At 32.3% G+C, this 17,471-nt stretch overlaps 3 protein-coding genes across 6 annotated transcripts; 1 reads left to right on the top strand and 2 right to left on the bottom strand.

The window, feature by feature from the left end:
* Nucleotides 1-511: 511 nt before the first annotated feature.
* LOC110999630 (kynurenine aminotransferase) lies at nt 512-6,449 on the top strand. Of its 3 annotated transcripts, none has more exons than XM_022268790.2 (10): nt 512-582; nt 871-1,017; nt 1,784-1,937; nt 2,560-2,686; nt 3,025-3,134; nt 3,931-4,174; nt 4,602-4,768; nt 5,152-5,338; nt 5,941-6,104; nt 6,311-6,449. In XM_022268790.2, exons 2-10 carry the CDS (start codon nt 962-964, stop codon nt 6,371-6,373), a joined length of 1,272 nt encoding a protein of 423 aa, XP_022124482.2. In that variant the 5' UTR covers nt 512-582; nt 871-961; the 3' UTR covers nt 6,374-6,449. The 3 variants fall into 3 exon arrangements, with proteins under 3 accessions (XP_022124482.2, XP_022124480.2, XP_022124479.2); XM_022268788.2 differs by having other exon boundaries at nt 577-690; XM_022268787.2 differs by lacking the exon at nt 512-582 and having other exon boundaries at nt 744-1,017.
* On the bottom strand, nt 6,405-17,460 carry LOC110999631 (UPF0605 protein CG18335-like). Of its 2 annotated transcripts, XM_022268791.2 has the most exons (8): nt 17,309-17,460; nt 16,464-16,602; nt 15,493-15,589; nt 13,844-14,019; nt 13,559-13,721; nt 12,921-13,059; nt 8,216-8,314; nt 6,405-6,550 (listed from the first exon to the last, which is right to left on the bottom strand). In XM_022268791.2, exons 1-8 carry the CDS (start codon nt 17,353-17,355, stop codon nt 6,481-6,483), a joined length of 930 nt encoding a protein of 309 aa, XP_022124483.1. In that variant the 5' UTR covers nt 17,356-17,460; the 3' UTR covers nt 6,405-6,480. The 2 variants fall into 2 exon arrangements, with proteins under 2 accessions (XP_022124483.1, XP_045487775.1); XM_045631819.1 differs by lacking the exons at nt 13,559-13,721; nt 13,844-14,019 and having other exon boundaries at nt 6,407-6,550.
* LOC110999629 (elongator complex protein 3) lies at nt 8,578-12,716 on the bottom strand. The gene is made up of 7 exons (XM_022268786.2): nt 12,047-12,716; nt 11,708-11,872; nt 11,426-11,540; nt 10,782-11,032; nt 10,323-10,488; nt 9,876-10,088; nt 8,578-9,748 (listed from the first exon to the last, which is right to left on the bottom strand). The coding sequence occupies exons 1-7, from the start codon at nt 12,607-12,609 to the stop codon at nt 9,554-9,556; spliced, it is 1,668 nt and encodes a 555-aa protein (XP_022124478.1). The 5' UTR covers nt 12,610-12,716; the 3' UTR covers nt 8,578-9,553.
* Nucleotides 17,461-17,471: the final 11 nt, after the last annotated feature.

Below are 17,471 nucleotides of genomic sequence, written 5' to 3'. Positions count from 1 at the left end.
GAAAAAGCAGTCTTATGTTTGCGTGGGGGTGTGCAGTGAAACAATAATTATCTCCCATAAATTAAATTGATCGACAAAGAATTCAGCCAAAAAAATTAATCCAATAAATTTCTTTTCTCCTTTTTCTTAAAAAAATATAATATTTTTAACCCCATGTAACTAAGTGGTGGAGATGGTTATGGATATATAAAATTATTTTGGTTGTATTAAGCTATTAACATGTCCAAATTTAGGGGGAATCAAGATTACCGGGCTTTTTAGAAGGTACATTTATTTAAGGGGATTTTGCAGGGGCACATAATATGGGGGTACACACGTTTTTTTAAACATACGCTTTAATAAAATATCTAAGCTGTACTGAAATATCTAAAGGTTATATTATGGTTGCTTATTTGAAATTATGTCTCAAACCGAATGTAAAACAAAATCTTTAGGTATTTTATTCGAAAATGAAGGGTGTTTAAAGTTGGTTTTAGGGGTAACATTCTGTAAGAGTTGGCATCACTGACAGCTGTCTGACACTGAGTTAACATTTTGTATTTGATTTTGATTGCTGCTTATTACTATTGTTTTGAAGTTGTGGTATGTTGACGTTGAAGACATTTAAAACCTTTTACGTTGCTCAACTATTTTGCTGAATTTTAATATATAATACATCGTTTTACTAATGATATCTCGAAAACTGTAAATGTAGGTTAAATTTAAATTTTTGCCAATCACGAATATGTGTCGGAACATGACGTAAAGATAAATTTAAATAACTTATACATTTATTTATTATTCTGTTGGCTTTATGTATTTACATTCTGATAAGAATAATTGTGCTATTATATAGATCAATTCTGACTTTCGATATATAATCATGTTTAGGTGGAGACAAGTGTTATTTGCAATTCGCAATCCCAGGGCAGTATTTGAAGGCTCAAAAGCACCACGAAAGCAGTTTTCTACAAGAGTTACTATGTGTGATAAATTCAAGTTACCGGTGAGATACGGTGCAGGAGAAGCGAGTGTATGGTAATATTGTATATTATTTCTATTACATTTTACGTTACAATAAATATTATTAATTTTAATAGAAATTAAAAACAATTCCTATTGTTTACCACAAAATATACCGGTAAAATTTAAAATCGTATAATATCTATTGTATTCTTATTTCAGCCTGAATATTCATTATTATTATTCAAACAATTTCAATATATTTAAAATCTACAACAAATAGGTTCAATAGGAAATATTAATGTGAACATAATGTTTTCAAAGAATAGTGAATTGCATTGTTATGATAAATGAAAATATTAAATGTTTGTTATGTAATTGCTATGTAATGTTCTCCTCAGCCTCTTGGCTTAATTCTTAGTAAAAAAGAAATAAAACTTGTTTGAGATAAAATGTTATTGTGCAATACCATGATTGTTTTTGAAATGTGAGCTAGATACCAATATTATCTTCTATATCAAATGAAAATAACCTTTTAACCTCTACGCTGATATTATTGAGTTTGTATTTGATAGTTTTTGATATACTTATTTAATATGTAGTTTCAATCTTTTTAAATATAATTTTGAGATTAGTGGAATAATATTTTTTTTATTATTATTAAGGCTTATCTACAGTTTAAGTAATTACCAGCAATTTATATTTTATTTAATAGAATTAATTCATATTTTAGTAAGGATTATTATGTTTATTATAGTTTCAGTGTGTTCTTTGGCTGCTTTATTACATAGTTTAATACACTAAATCCTCTATGAACAATATATATTTATCTGCATTACAGGGTGGAATATATTCAGCTTGCTGCAGAATACAAACCAGCAGTAAACCTGGGACAGGGTTTTCCTGACTATTCACCTCCCCAGCATGTAATCAAGGCCCTGTCAGATATAGCATCACCTGATAGTTTTCTGCTGAATCAATATACTAGAGGATATGTGAGTTCCTATTTTGTTAACCAAAATTGAAAATTGTCACATTTTATAAAAACAGGTTGTGAGTTGATATATTGTATATTTATGACTATGACTGTTTTACTGGTATTAAGAATCTTACATAGAATCATTCTACGTAGAATAAGTTGCTTAGATTAATTTAATTTTTGAATTAGACTTCTTGCTAGGCCTAATCACCTTGAAACTCAATATGTAGTTGTAGTATAAAGAGTTATTGTTTTTTTTGTAATGTGTCTCCCAGTAGTAAGTAGAGGCATACATTAAACATGAATAAAACATTTTTATAAAGCCGTAAATTTTACATAAATTATAATAAATGGATAATAATAACTTCAAGGTTTTTCATTATCTTTATTTCACCTTAATCATTATGCTCCTTATATTCTTTTAACTATTGTTAAATTATTCATCTGTATTTTAATTATTATCCTTTTGTATTTAGCATTTAGAAATTGTATATATTTATATCATATATTCAGTTTGAATAATATTGTCATGCAAAAGTATTAATGTTATATGGTTTTTTAAATTCGTAACAAACTTTGCTGAATACTATTGTAGATTTAATATATATAATTATTTTATAAGATTTTTAATCTTTCAGGGACATCCGAGACTGGTGCAAAACCTATCCAAGGTATATTCCCCCCTTATTAATCGTCAGTTAGATCCAATGACTGAGATTTTGGTTACTAGTGGCGCGTATGAAGCTCTTTATTCTGCTATTTTGGGTAAGTCTTCTTATTGTCAGCACTTTAATATTTTACTCTGAAAAGGCCTCTTATTTTTTATATAGACTTTTTAGATAGACTTTTTGTTATACTGTTAAAAAATTGTTATACATCCTTTTTCTTGAATCTTTTTGCAGATATCATTTGTTAAATTTTAAACAAGTGCTGTTTCTATTACAAAACAGGAGTAAATTGATTTTTTTAGTTTTCCTAATAACAATCTTAGAGCTTCCGTTAAATGTTTTCTTAGCAAAGATTGAGAAGTGCTTATTGAGAAGCACATACATATAGGACATATATGTTAACATATTAATGAAATTGTTAACACAAAATTGCAGGTCATGTAGACGAGGGTGATGAAGTGATTGTGATAGAGCCATTTTTCGATTGCTATGATTTTATGATCAAATCAGCTGGTGGAGTGCCAAAGTTCATCGCCTTGAAACCGGTAAGTGTTGCCAACTTCATTCTAAGGCTGTTTGAGTAAAAAAATCATTTAAGTTTGAAATGTTGATATGTTTCTCTAAAAGTGTAGATTTTTAGCTATACCTATACACCATTTAATATTGTGGTAACTGGTTCTTAAGGATATTAAAGACGTTCTTTGATGGGCTAGAGTTTCATCTGATCTTAAGGCCCTATCGGATAGGGCCTATCCGATCCCCAAACTCCAAAAAAATACATTGTTTCTTTAACTTTTTGTTGTTGTTTCTTAAAGTAAAGCAAATAGAATAAATATATGTTGTAGTTGAGTAGTTTATGTATCCATTGATAAATGTGGATACACCATTTAAATATCTTCTCTCCATAGAAAAAATCAGAAGCTTTTTGGGACTTTGAATTCAGTTTATGTCAAAATTTATTGATTGATTGAATTTATTTGCTTTATTAAGTCCCACCCCTAGACACCGACAGCAATTCGTGCTGGGATAGGGCCTTAAGTGAAACTGCCATCTATGGACAATCATTCCACCAAATTTCTTGCGAGTACCACAAATAATATTAAATTGGCATATGCACTAATTTATTATTTATTTATACTTTATTACCTTATTCAGAAACATACACATAACAAAAAAAAACAGGTTACAAAAGTTAAGTTAAAGGGCGGCCTTTCGCTTACAAGCGATTTCTTCCAGGCAACTCTTATGTGGAACAAAAAAAAAACCACCAACAGAGTGAGGTGGAGTACAATCTTCATCTATCAACAATTTTTTTAGAAGATTTTTTTATATTTTTTTTAGAAACAAACAGAGTCCGAACTGACTTCAAACAATTGGGTGTTAGACGAGACGGAGTTGGCATCTCTCTTTAACTCGAAAACAAAAATTTTGATTCTGAATACGCCCCACAATCCCCTGGGAAAGGTTTTCAAGAGGGAGGAATTGGAATTTATAGCAAACTTGTGCAAAAAACATAATGTACTGTGTTTATCGGATGAAGTCTATGAGTGGATGGTTTATGAACCCAACAAACATATTCGGATGGGTAAGTAAAATGAAGAATAAAAATGTATTTACAGGTATCAATTTATCTTTACAAACTGTGCAGTAAACCCAGATTTTTATTTATTTATTATTAGCACATACACTGTGTTTAAAAAGTGTGAATATAGATATACATAATATAAAAATTAACAAGCTTCATATCTAAACCTTTAATTTTTTAAGTCTAGTCATATTTTTTATAATTTTTTTCTCATATTTCTTGCCTTATAGTAAATATGAACTACTTAACAGATTTTGATGGAATTTGAACTTGTTGTTGCTTTAAAATATCATTATTAAATCAAAAACGATAATTAGCTTGGTTTCCGATAAATTTGAAAACATACGAAAATAGGAGCCTAGGAGCCATATTATTCAAATCCAAAGCCTCCTTTTTCACAATAAGTTAAAAGTATGAATATTTATAGCGACCCTGCCAGACATGTGGGAACGCACCATCACAATCGGTTCAGCCGGCAAGACGTTTTCGGTGACCGGATGGAAGATCGGCTGGGCGTATGGGCCACAGAAACTTATGCGCAACTTGCAAGTGGTTCATCAGAATTGCGTTTACACTTGCTGTACACCAATTCAGGTGAGTTGCATTTTTATTTCGGCCACTTCTCTTTTCTCTTTGCCATAATTGCTGGCATATAAATATACATATTACAATAAAAAAAACGTTATAAGGTTCAAGATTTAGGAATCTTTTTAATTAATAAACGTAGAAGAGTAGAAGTAGAAGTTATACGTCTTTGGCGTAACACGATAATTTTTATTTTTTTTAATTTTCGAAGAAATACGACGCTAACAATAGAAGAAAGGTATTTAATACATTGAAAGTATTAAATACCTTTCTTCATACGCATTATCTAGTTAAATAAAGTTTATTTTTTGTGTGCGCGCGCGTCGTAAAAATTTACTTTCATTATTTTCCCCTGAAATAAAATTGAAATATTGAACAAAATGTTGTTATAGGAAGCAGTAGCTCGGTCATTTGAGTTTGAATTGGCTCGTATCAACACTCCCGAGTGTTATTTCAACTCAATCAGCCGCGAACTGGTTTCGAAACGGGATTATTTTGTGAAAGTTTTGAGGGAGAACGGGTTTAATCCCACTGTTCCTGATGGCGGGTACTTCATTATTGCTGACTGGACTAAACTGAGTAAGATTATTAAAAAATATTGTTATTTTCAAATTTTTTTAATTTTACTGGATTGTTGATTTGCTGTCGTTAATTTCTCTCGGATTTGCCGGAAATACGAGCGGGTATTTTCTGCGTAATTCGTGTTTTAGGTAACTATAACAGAAATTATGAAGTTGCCGACATTTTCCACCTTATCAAAAAGGTGAGTTTTCTTAAAAATAATAATGTCGTTCATAAATGCTATACTGCTACACAGCATGCTTATGAGTCAGTTAAGAATACAAAATTGCCTTTTTCTTTCCGTCATTTATTGTTATTTTTAATATATTATGAGTTTCGTTAGTATTACATATTATGTCTGTCCTTTTTCAGTTTCTTTTAAAGTGTGTACTTAATTGACTTTGTCTATTTCGTATATTGTCTAAGTGTTTTCTCTTATATTATGTAAATGTGTAGCTGATTACTTATAAGTATGTAAATAAATAAAATAACCGAGTGTTCATGTTTGTTCAAATTCGGTTGAATTTGAAAATATTAAAAAACAACAAAGTACAAATTCCTACTATAGCTTCAACCGCTCTCTTTTATGTCCATTTATATTACATCGTTTTTTTTTTCAGAAAACAAAATAGATCTGTCTTCAGAACGCGACAAGTATCAAGACTATCGCTTCACGAAGAAATTTGCGAAGGAAGCGGGTGTTCTAGCAATTCCACCTTCTGCCTTTTATTCTGAACAGCACAAGCATTTAGGAGAAGATTTTGCAAGATTTTGCTTTATTAAGGTAATTTCTTTACAAGCAGGCTCGAATTATTTATTAGAAGGGGATATCTTTCTTATAAGTGGGTAGGTACATAAATGTATTTATAAGACTACCCTCATTTTTGTGACATGATATTTTTAATTTAATTTATTCGGAATCAAATCTTGAACCTCCAATGCCTATCTAAACCTTGCCACATTAACTAAGAAAAGCTATTTTGTTTACAGAAAGACGAAAACTTAGCTCTCGCAGAGAAACTTATGAAAGAATGGAACGCAAAGAAAAAATAATTTAAAGCATCTGTAAATAAAAACTTTTATTGTATAAATATATGTAATACTGTATATAATATAAAATGTGTTATGTTGACAATCAAGTTTCATTTATTCTTGACAATTTAAGGTTTGAAGTCGCCGCGAAGCCATCTCTTAGCATCGCGTGTGTCATTTCCATATGTCTTACCAAATCTGGAAAATTAAATAGATTATATTTATATAACATTCATAAACATACAATAAGCCTAGTCCTTACGACGTTTTAAAGTATCGAAACATTTCTCGTACTTTTACTTGCAACACTAAACGAAATATGGCTCCCATTTGTCAAAATATGTTTTTTACATACGTGAATGTTACTAGCGCTCCGTTTCGACGTGGAATCCCTTTAAACTTTTAATATCCAGTTCAGACTTTTTTGTATTACGCCTCTAGTCTACTTACAGACGTATTATAAGAGATACAATATCGCCAGTGCTTGTCTTTTACCCTCTTTATGATGTTAGTTTATACCGGAAACATACTACACGCACAAATCAACTTGGCACCTGCGTGGATGTGCTTCCCCTCTCACCCCACCCACCGCCTAACGCTCTCGCAATTGACGCGACAGTCAAATTAAATACTACGTTGGCTCATTATTAAAAAATAAATTAAAACTATATATACAAACTAAACTATACTTATTGACAAACGTTGATATTGAAAATGATCAATAGATACTTACTATCGCGAGTGTCGAGGGGCTTTAAAGACTACCTACTTGAATTTTTTATGCAGTAAGTACATCACTATGACGACATTACTGTATCGAAGTGCCTAGATAACTTCTGCGTGTAGTTTAGTGCAATGATCACTGATGTTATACAGGTATCCCAAAAGTCGACGTCAAGTTGAAATTTTCTCATAGGTAATGCCACATCAGTTATCAGAAAAATTAAAAAAAAAATTAAGTCATGTATTTTTTAAGTTATGGAAATTTTCCTTTTATTCCAGAAAATGTACACCATGTGACAGTTTTTTCATTCCTGTTGTTACAAATATTTACTTTTTGCCAATTTTTTTTCACTTACGTCATCCCGAATAGTGTTTTATGTAACCTATGATCCTAAACCCTGTGCCGATCACTCCAACTTGTAGGAAAATGTCATTTTATACCGTACCAAGTTTTCTAAATTAATTTTTCGCACTAGTTCAACTGATCGTTGAACTAGTACGAAATGTATTACTCCAGTTTGGCAAGCAGCTTTTAAAGTTTGCGCATTTAATAAGGATTCTAACGTGGTATAACACTTACTTCATTATTTCTTAGATCGGCCACAATTTTTTTTTTGTTTGCTAATACTAAATACACTACAGAAAATCTGTGAACGTTGTATATAAAAATGTGGGTTATCCATAAGACATAGACATATTCCATCACGGACTTTTCTGAGATCACATTAGAAACCTCAAAAATAACAGTACTTCTCCACTATTTAATGGATGTTAGTATACATATAAACCTTTCTCTTGAATCATTCTATATATTAAAAAAAACCGCATCAAAATCCGTTGCGTAATTTCAAAGATTTAAGCACACATAGGGACAGAGAAAGCGACTTTGTTTTATAATATGTAGTGAAGTTATTTTTACACTTGACAGTTGAACAGACAGTATTACATCTCAAAATCGAGAGTGAGAAACTAAGGTTGCCATAATTTGTATATAAAAGTATAGCCGCAATACTTTTCTTACATGGAACTGATAGCAAGGTATTGCCTTTTTTTTTTAGCTAAAAGTTGCTATAGCTAAGACTTCTGTATATTGAACCAAATAAAAACAATACTTTATTAAATTATACACTTATAACTCACCTAAACAGACACCCAGGAACATGGCCTGCATAGTTTGGCAGCATTCCGACGTGTTTGTGATAAATCTCCGTAGGATTTATGGATAGAGGAGGATCAGGTCTGGAAAGGACATATTATGAGGTATAAAATCAGGCTACCAAAATACTTGAAGTTTAGATATATCAAAATAGTTTTAAAATCCTGAACTAATTCCTTAACAGAAATAGCTGTGGTAATAATTAAAACAATAGACAAAACATTGACGGGTTTCATTAGATTTTTTAGAAAAGTTTTTACATTTTAACCTCTATAAAAACACTGGTTTATCCTTTAAGTATGACGCGCCAGTCATACAAACAGTACTTTACGAATAAAAAACCATATTATATAATTTATTTAATACCATAAAATTACAACATTGATAAGTATAGACATCAATTTTAAAATTGTACCACTATTTAGTAATTAGATATGAAGAACAATAGTCCTATCGAAAGTTTTAAAAAGTAACTATGAACTCTTTCAGTGCGAGTGAGGTAGAACGTAAAACGACAAAGTTTTGGCGCGAATCGTTTGTCATTGTCAATACCGTCTTAGACCAATCACAGATACGCGACCGAAACTGTCAAAGACAATTACGAAACGCATCGTAGTCTGTTTTACATTCGACCGATAATACATAAATATATTATTTTACGGTGTCTTGAAAGGTGTTGCATATTTATTTATCAGGGTTTGTAATTTACATACATTTATACCCATATAAAATTATTGAGGCCGTAGATAGGAACATCAGAAATAAAATAGCTTTTTTTTAATTCAGGCCTGCATAAAAATATACATTTTATAATTCTATAAACTGAAATGTGCTTATTTATTATTTACAAAAATTAAATGTAATTTGTACAAGCTGGACAGTTTTAAAGTATTTTTTAAATTAAGTTATGTAATCCAAGTTTTCTTATGCCATTAAAATCTACATTCATTGAAGTACTTAAGTTTTTTGTTAAGTTAAGGAAAACGGCTTAGAAGTCAACATTTAACACAACATCCAATACTATAGACATCAAAACATAAACTATTTATGTCACATATTAATGATTCGTTTACAATTAATATCATTATAGCTTAAAAATCAAGTTAAGCTTAAATCTGGTTTCATTAAACGTCAAACAAATCTTTGTTGCCTTAAGGTTTAAAAGTCGTATTTTTTACATTTAAAACCGTATAAACTTGATATAGTGTTATTGGTCCTTCGTAACTAAAAGCCGGAATATCATAAAAATAAATATTTTATAAACTTTATTTCTTAACATCTTGATCACATCTGGAAATCATATTCGTCCAAAATAAAACAATTTATGCCAACATCTTGACCATATATGGTCCTTCTAGATGGTAACCAATCTTCGCATAATAGTTCCTGGTGCCTACTCCTGATATTACGGCCATTTTGTCTGATCCGTGTTCCTCTAAAGCAATCCTTTCCGCTTCCTCCATTAGGAGCATACCAAACCCTTGATGCTGAAACTTTGTTGGGTCGCGAGCATTTACCTGAAATTTTTTAGAAATTAAAACAGAATAAGCGGTTTTTGAATGATGATTATGAGAGATATGAATAATATGGACACTTGAAACACAAACTGGACCTACTGGTAAAAGAAAATTAAAAGTAACATACCGGTACAACAGATCCGTAGACATGCAGTTCCCTAACAATACTGCACTGTTTAAAATTGGCATTTGGCCCCGGTTTGAGCTCAGGTCTATATGTGTCTTTGGCACATTTCCTAAGTCGAAGGAGACCAACTAGGATATCTTGATCAGAATCCTCATATGCGAGAAAGGTTTCCCATCCACCATTTGCAACATAATCACGACGTACCAGTTCAATCTGGAAAAACATTTAATTGATTTAATTCAGTATTCCATTCCATTACTATTTTCGTCTATACTCTGTGGCATATTTTGGTTTAAAACCATTAAATGAACACTAGAATTTTATGAAATTTTATTAATTAACTGAAAATAAACTTATATTATTATTTTAATTAAAAACCATATTCATAACAAATATTTCAAATTATATTTAAAAAAATAAATTCAATTCTAATATTTATTATCTTACTTGATATGGCCTGACTTTATTATGTATCTCTTGTATTCCAACCTCCCTGGTTCTAACATCCCTACAATCTGTACCCAAATCTGACATTCGCTGTAATGCAAGCTCTCGGAGATTACCATGCTCCACTCCTGATGACACAAGAGGCATTGGAATGTCTCTTTGTACCCTGAAATTGTTTTTTAAATCAATAATTATTTACACAATAAGGATATGTAACTTACAAGATTTAAGTTTAAAGGATGGACTTTTTACTACAAATGATTATATTAACGAAAATACAAATTACACTACAATATTAATGACAAAATTTCAGCAGTTGTCAGTGAGAATACCACATCAACCACATACCATGTAAATTTATAAAGGGTTTTAGTCAAAATCAGACCATAACACTTTCTTGTTACTTTTAAATAACTCCTAAATAAATTAACAATGCACTATCTAGTACTTAAAAACTACCTGTAAACTCTAGTCCAAGGCGGAACCATAGCTAATATCTTAGCTATTAAATCCACCAATGTAGATGGAGGATAACTCTTGTATCGCCCAGTTTTCCACAACTCATACAAGCCGGTGCCTCTAATGACCAAAGTTGGGTAGATCTTAAGACCATCAGCACGGAAGGCTGGGTTCTCAAAGAACTCTTTAAATTGTTCTACATCACGGTCTAAATCCACATTTGGTAGGTCTGGCATCATGTGGGCAACAATCTGAAATTCATAAGTATTTTTTAATATGTAAATAATAGGGGTGAACGCGAGCCTACAGGACCATCATAAAGTGCAGTCGGGACACCCATTTTCAGGGATTAAGTTGCTGGCCTTTGAGGGAGGAGTAAAGTTTGAATAGTTGGAGGATGTATCTTTTGAGCATTGGACAACAATTATAATAATCTCTAACATGAATTTCAATACCTATTATTGTTTTGTTGATGTTTAATCATTTTCACCACCTATTAGAACTACTGTAACACTGACATTGTTGTGCAAAATCCAATATATTTTTTTTTTAAATAAATAAATACCAAGCAAGTGTCTGGATACCCAAACTTAATCTACTCAAACAAATAAATACTAAGATAAAATTTAGGAAACCCAAACTACCTTAAACCCAGCATCCTTAGCCAAACAGAAGTTTTCACAAACAGCTTTGACTGTGTGGCCTCGATTTGTGTCTCTGGCTATGTCCTCATACACAGACTGAACTCCTATCTCTAGCCTGTACAACCACAAATAAATTATATTTACATATATATAATATGCATGTGTATAATACATTATATTCAATAATTTTGAAAAAAATTGGTAAGAAAAGATATAGTGATCAGTTGAGTCTGGCCTTGGCCGTTCAACTAACAATAATAATTGTACTAGTAGAATAATTACCTAGTACATCCATAATTAAGCATGTCACTCATATGTCTCTGTAGGCAGTAATCAGGTCGAGTCTCAATAGTGATACCAATGCATTTAGTTTTTGCCTTTTCTGAATATTTCACTGCTTCTGCAACACTTTGTGAAGTGTGGCCAGACAGAGCATCATGAAGATTCCTAGAAATTACATTATATTAAACTTAGAAGAGAGAAAAAAAACATTATTACAATCTCACTATAACAGGAACTATTTCCATTTCAGTAATGGTGAAAATCTTACTTAGCAATAAACTATAAGGCACCTTCCGCTTCTCGAATAGAATAGATATAACAAATTATGCTGGTGCTTACCTAATGAAATAATCTCTGTAGTCTTCAGGGAGGCTCATAAAAGTTCCACCCATAACAATAAATTCAACTTTATCCACACTATGTCCCAGTTGTTTCAACTGCTCAACTCTATGACGAGTTTGTAAGTATGGATTATATCTTGCTCGAATTGCTCTCATTGATGTGGGCTCATAACCTGTGTAACTCTGAGTGGAATACTCAAAATCAGAATCAGGTCCTCCGGGGCAATAAACACAAATATTACCAGTAAAGTTAATATGTGGGCAACGATGAGGCTTACACATTACTGCTACTACAGCAATACCAGATGCCGTACGAATGGGCTTCGCTTTCAGCTTTGGTAATAAATAACTCTTGGCATCTGATGGCACAGCTGCAATGATATCGACTAGCCGAGGTGATGTGTCCAGACCATACTTTGATGAAATCCTCGTTTTCATTTTATTGAGGTTAACATCTTTACCCTGGCGATGAGCGGCTTGCAATTCATGAATAATCTCTGATATAACAATCACCATCTTTTCCTCTTTTGAGAGTTCCGGCATAATCTTCTTTTTCGGCATTTTTAACTCGTTTAAAAATTTATCGCGTGTATTGATGATTTATATCGGGTAAGGGGTTAAACAACAATTCAACAAAACACAATTTTTTTACCAAACTGACAATTTACAATTTAGATCACGGATCAATACATAATGACCACAGAGCAAACTCCACTACTATTCACGATAAAAATTTGACAAAATAAATTGACAACAGACTTACGACAACTATTTATGAAATTGTTAGAGGTTTGGCAAATAAAACCATATAAAGTTTCATATAAAAATCTATTATGAATATTTCTTTAAGCATAACAGGAATTAATACATACTTGACGACGTTTACAGGCGCCCATTCTGTACTTTGACGTCGCCTGTAGTTAGATGAGAAATCGCACAAGGCAGAGTTTGTAAGTTTCTTTGATGAGTCCCCAAACCGCTGGAAACCGTATGGTACGTGACCAGCAAAACCTGAAATGCGACACCAAACTTTAACATGGCCGAATAAAAGACATATGTATATAGTTATAACATGTTGCTATATATATTATTACATATCCAGGAATTGTATGTAAAAAATTAACTAAGGACTCAGGCATGTTTGATAGTTCGCTAAGGTTAAATTTAATATTATCAATTAATTATTAAACTAACGAACAGATTCGGCTGGATTATAACCCCAAATTTGATTTCTGACAAAAGATTGATGAATTTTTGCGTAAGACATTAGTTAAAATTTATAATCGACTGATGAAAAAGTAACAACAAAATCATTTCCGTTTGCCAAAAAATTGTCAAAACACCTGTCTCTATGGAAAAACATTTTAAGCACTAAGTATAACCTCATTGCTGTTGTGTTTTAAAACAAGTACGTATGTTTTAAGATGTAGCTCGCCATGTATATTTTCTAATTCCAATATATTTTACACTCTTGACTTTGCAAAGTAAATCTTGAACCAGAACAGCTCACCTTTCTTTATATATTTCTGTGGATCTGAATCCTCCATGAAGTATGGACTGATTGAATGAGACGCCGGTGAAAGTTTCGGTTCATCCATTGGCAGGTCTCGCAATATTCCCGCACATTCTGGCCTCACCACCACCAATGGCAACTTAAACTCCGCAGTCGCCGACTAGGAAGAGAAAATCCTTGGTAACAAATACATTTCATCTTCATAATATCTCTTCCAAAAAACAGTCATTCTTCAATCACTTCTGCCATTCCTCCATTTTGTACCCAGTACAATAAACTCACAAATCGATCAACCAGGTTCCATGGTTGGCCTTTCCCTGCTTGCAAGTCCACGACCCTTTCAAGCTGGTTCCTGGCTGAGCGCTGGTTAAGTTGTAATTTTTGGAACTCCGACAAGGCCTCTGTGGCTGCTACGGTATACCGCTGTCCGAAGTGGGCGTTCAAACGTGGTAAGAAGCCTATTGAATTTTTTATAATTATAATTTATTTATTGCAAGAATATGGTACAAAATGTTAAGGTGGTACAATCGTAAAACGTTCGCACATTCACACGGAAGCGATAAAATTTTGAGCTTCTTAAATAAAGTTACGCAACTATCAAGACAGTTTGCTCCACAAATTGCTCTAATCATTAATATCTAATTACTGGATGCAAAAGCCTATGTCAAGTCAATCAAAAGATCCACTTAACCATCTTGTCACAAATCCATCGAAGCCGTGGTTCATAATAAAGTTCAAGCAAGTCGGAACATCTTTCGTTAAGTTTAAGTCGTTCGTATAATAACCAGTTGCGCTATAGCCTTTTAGTTCTTGGACTCATATTTCTGTATGCTTCGTGATCGTTTCTTTTTAATTAGCAAGCAGGTGCCTTCGTCTGTGCTGCCGATTTTTAGCAAAAGTTAATCGCTAAGTTGGAAGAACCCATTGCCACATGCGCTCATTAGGGTTTAGCACGCTCAAGCCACTAAGCCAAAACACAAGAAAACTTAAAACTTAATATGGTAAAAAATAATGTTTAGAAATGATATTTTGATGAAACAACATCATTAATATATGTCATTATCAAACATTAAAATTATATTTCTCATTAAGAATTACAATAAAGATTTTGTGGTTAAGAAACAATTTGATCGTTTGATTACACTTTAGACTACACAATAAATATTGGTTCATCAATTCTCCTCAACACACCTCTGAATATTTCACAATTTTACCAACTGTTTCTTTGTATAGTAAATTGCCAAGCTTTTGTTTGTTTGAATAACTTTTTCGTTATTTAATTTATCGAGGTTCGCTATTGGCGGCCTTATCGCTTTCGTGCGATCTCTTTGAGGCAACCACTGTGAGAATAAAGAAGTGCAAAAATACATAATGTATATAGATGAAACTAATAAACGCTTAAAAACTCCTTTAGATGTTATTGAAAGCAATCAACTAGATTCTAGTTGCTTGGAAATGTGCTCACAATAATTGCAAATACAGAGATTCCCGTTAGCTCAATCTGATATCCAGGCACAGTTCTGTCAGATATCGCTTCCTCTGAAGATAATTAGATTGGCCCCGTCAGATTTATACCTGGGAATTTCTTATAGCTTCATTCGAACATGTTCAATTAATCGTTGAGGTTTATTATATACAGTGGCCGGTTTTTACTTTGAGGCTGTGTATAAGTTAAATAACTGTTGGATACGATATAATATGATATGTTTAAAATAAGTTACTATTTAGTGTTTTTCTGGATTTTAGTATTAAACATGTTGAATTAAAAATTGAAAATTTTTCTCGTTCTCTCGCCCGTTTGCCGACATTTATCTTTATGTGTTGAGTTTCTCGCCCATTATTCTTCACACAAAACTGCCTTTTGTAAGGGGCAACTAGAGTCATCTTTGTATTTTATTTAACGTTCAATAAAAAAGAATGGCTGTACTCACCTTCATATCCCGGTATCATCGGGTGTTTATAAACAGGATCACCATTCCGAAACCTAGCGTTGACGACATCGATAGCTTGCTGTGGTGGACGAAATATCTGAAATACATTGGTTCTTAGACGAAATTCACTACGTATGAACTAAAACGTTTCCTTCAAAAACATGATCATGGAAGATGGGTCATAAATCCTGGTACATGAGATAAGAGTTCACACGATTTGCTTCAGACGTTACAAGTAATGTCTGTAATGCGGCAACCTATTGGTTTAACTGGTTTCGTTAACGTGATTCTTAAAAAAAATCATGTGTGTATAAATCCATTTAAAAAAGTTTAGAAAAAAAGTATTGTAGCAAAAGTTTTATTATAAAGAATGTTCTAGTTAAATAAAATGAATTTAATATCACAAGAAAAAACTTTCCCTCTTACAAAAAAAACTTTTAATTTATATTTTTTTTAGTGTTGATAAATCATCCACCATGCCACTGTCGTATTTAAATAAATTTTATATCTATCGTACATTGACTTCTCTTCACCATTCTTTTCTTAAGCAATAATATCTTTTGCTACATTTTAGGTACTTCCCCTAACCTAAACTTCCAGGCACTATTTATTTTCTATGTATTCTTATTTCTAAGTATTCCAATAGAAATTCGGATCCTGACATATAAATGTTATATATATCTGGTATAGCCCGCGCTACAGTAACCACAGCCTATGTAGATAATATAGTCGCGTACCTTGCACAGCTGGTTGTTTAGCGGTGTTGCGTCTAACCAGGTGTAGGCAGTACGCTCAATAATACATATCAAGATTACGACCCTCAATACGAATATATAATTAATTATTCCATAGACAAAAACGCTTTTATATTTCGTGATGTTTTTATAACATTGTTGTCATACTAATATCATACAAAGGAAATATTTATTTGATGAATTATCTCTGAATTGTATGTATTCGCTGAATCATACCTGGAAGTCATCTGCGGTTCTGTCAGACAGTACCAGCCTTTCCGAGTGATTGACGCTGGGGTCCAGCAAGATCTTATGTGTGGTCGAGCCATATGTATCGCCAATGCGGTATTTGTATTCGGGACAGTGACCGGTGTATCTGACGAAATATCGTAAATGCAACGAAATATATTTATCAAAGTAATTTTTGAAATGAAACTCCTTTAGGCGCATGAGGGTTTTTTGTCGACGTTGGTTGTTTCATGACGAATGTCACGAAGATGTGCAGCGTTTTTGTCGAAGAAAAAGGAGAGGGCGATTGAGACCGATTGTGAGAGAGTGAGAAAGGGAGATCGAGAATAAATACACGCTATTGGTTGATGAATTTGTTTAGTAGTTACATATTAGAAATTTACATGGAAATAGACGGTACAAGCCATACTGGTCGCATGAACAATGGCAGATGAACAGTTAGGGTAAGAAAGTGCAAAGTGCAGAGCTACCAGGAAATAGAAATGGATGTTGAACGGTGGGCAGACGTTATTAAGGAAGTTGGTGAAGATACTCAAGACAGAGAGAGAGAAGCAGCCAATTGGAGGAGGCTTTACTCTATAAGAGGCCTTTGAAAAAAAATATTTCAGTGTTTATTTTGTAAATGTTTCAAGGATTCAAATAAAAAGCTTGATTTTTTTTTTGTGTTATAACCATTGAGAAATGAACTATCCAACACAAATAACGTTTAAATTTTATTATATACCTAGTTCTTTAGATAAGATTTTGTAACAATATTAATATTTCCTATTACAGTCAAATCCTACTTTGTTCAGCAAACAAACTTTAGTTTTGTATTAGTTAATAAGATATACCCAGGAATATAATGTGGTTGTGCGATGCTGACTAAATCCAGAGCCATATTGTTAATTTATTTTATGCCAAAATATCACGCATAATTTTATTACACCTTTAATTTTGTCCGTTTACCACATTTATTACAATCTGTTTGTTTTATGTCTCGACATTTAGAATTTG

This window comes from Pieris rapae, chromosome 2 (genome assembly GCF_905147795.1).
Source record: "Pieris rapae chromosome 2, ilPieRapa1.1, whole genome shotgun sequence".
Lineage (NCBI taxonomy): Eukaryota > Metazoa > Arthropoda > Insecta > Lepidoptera > Pieridae > Pieris > Pieris rapae.
Note: the sequence above shows the minus strand (reverse complement) of the source record. Positions and strands in the feature narration are given on the sequence as shown.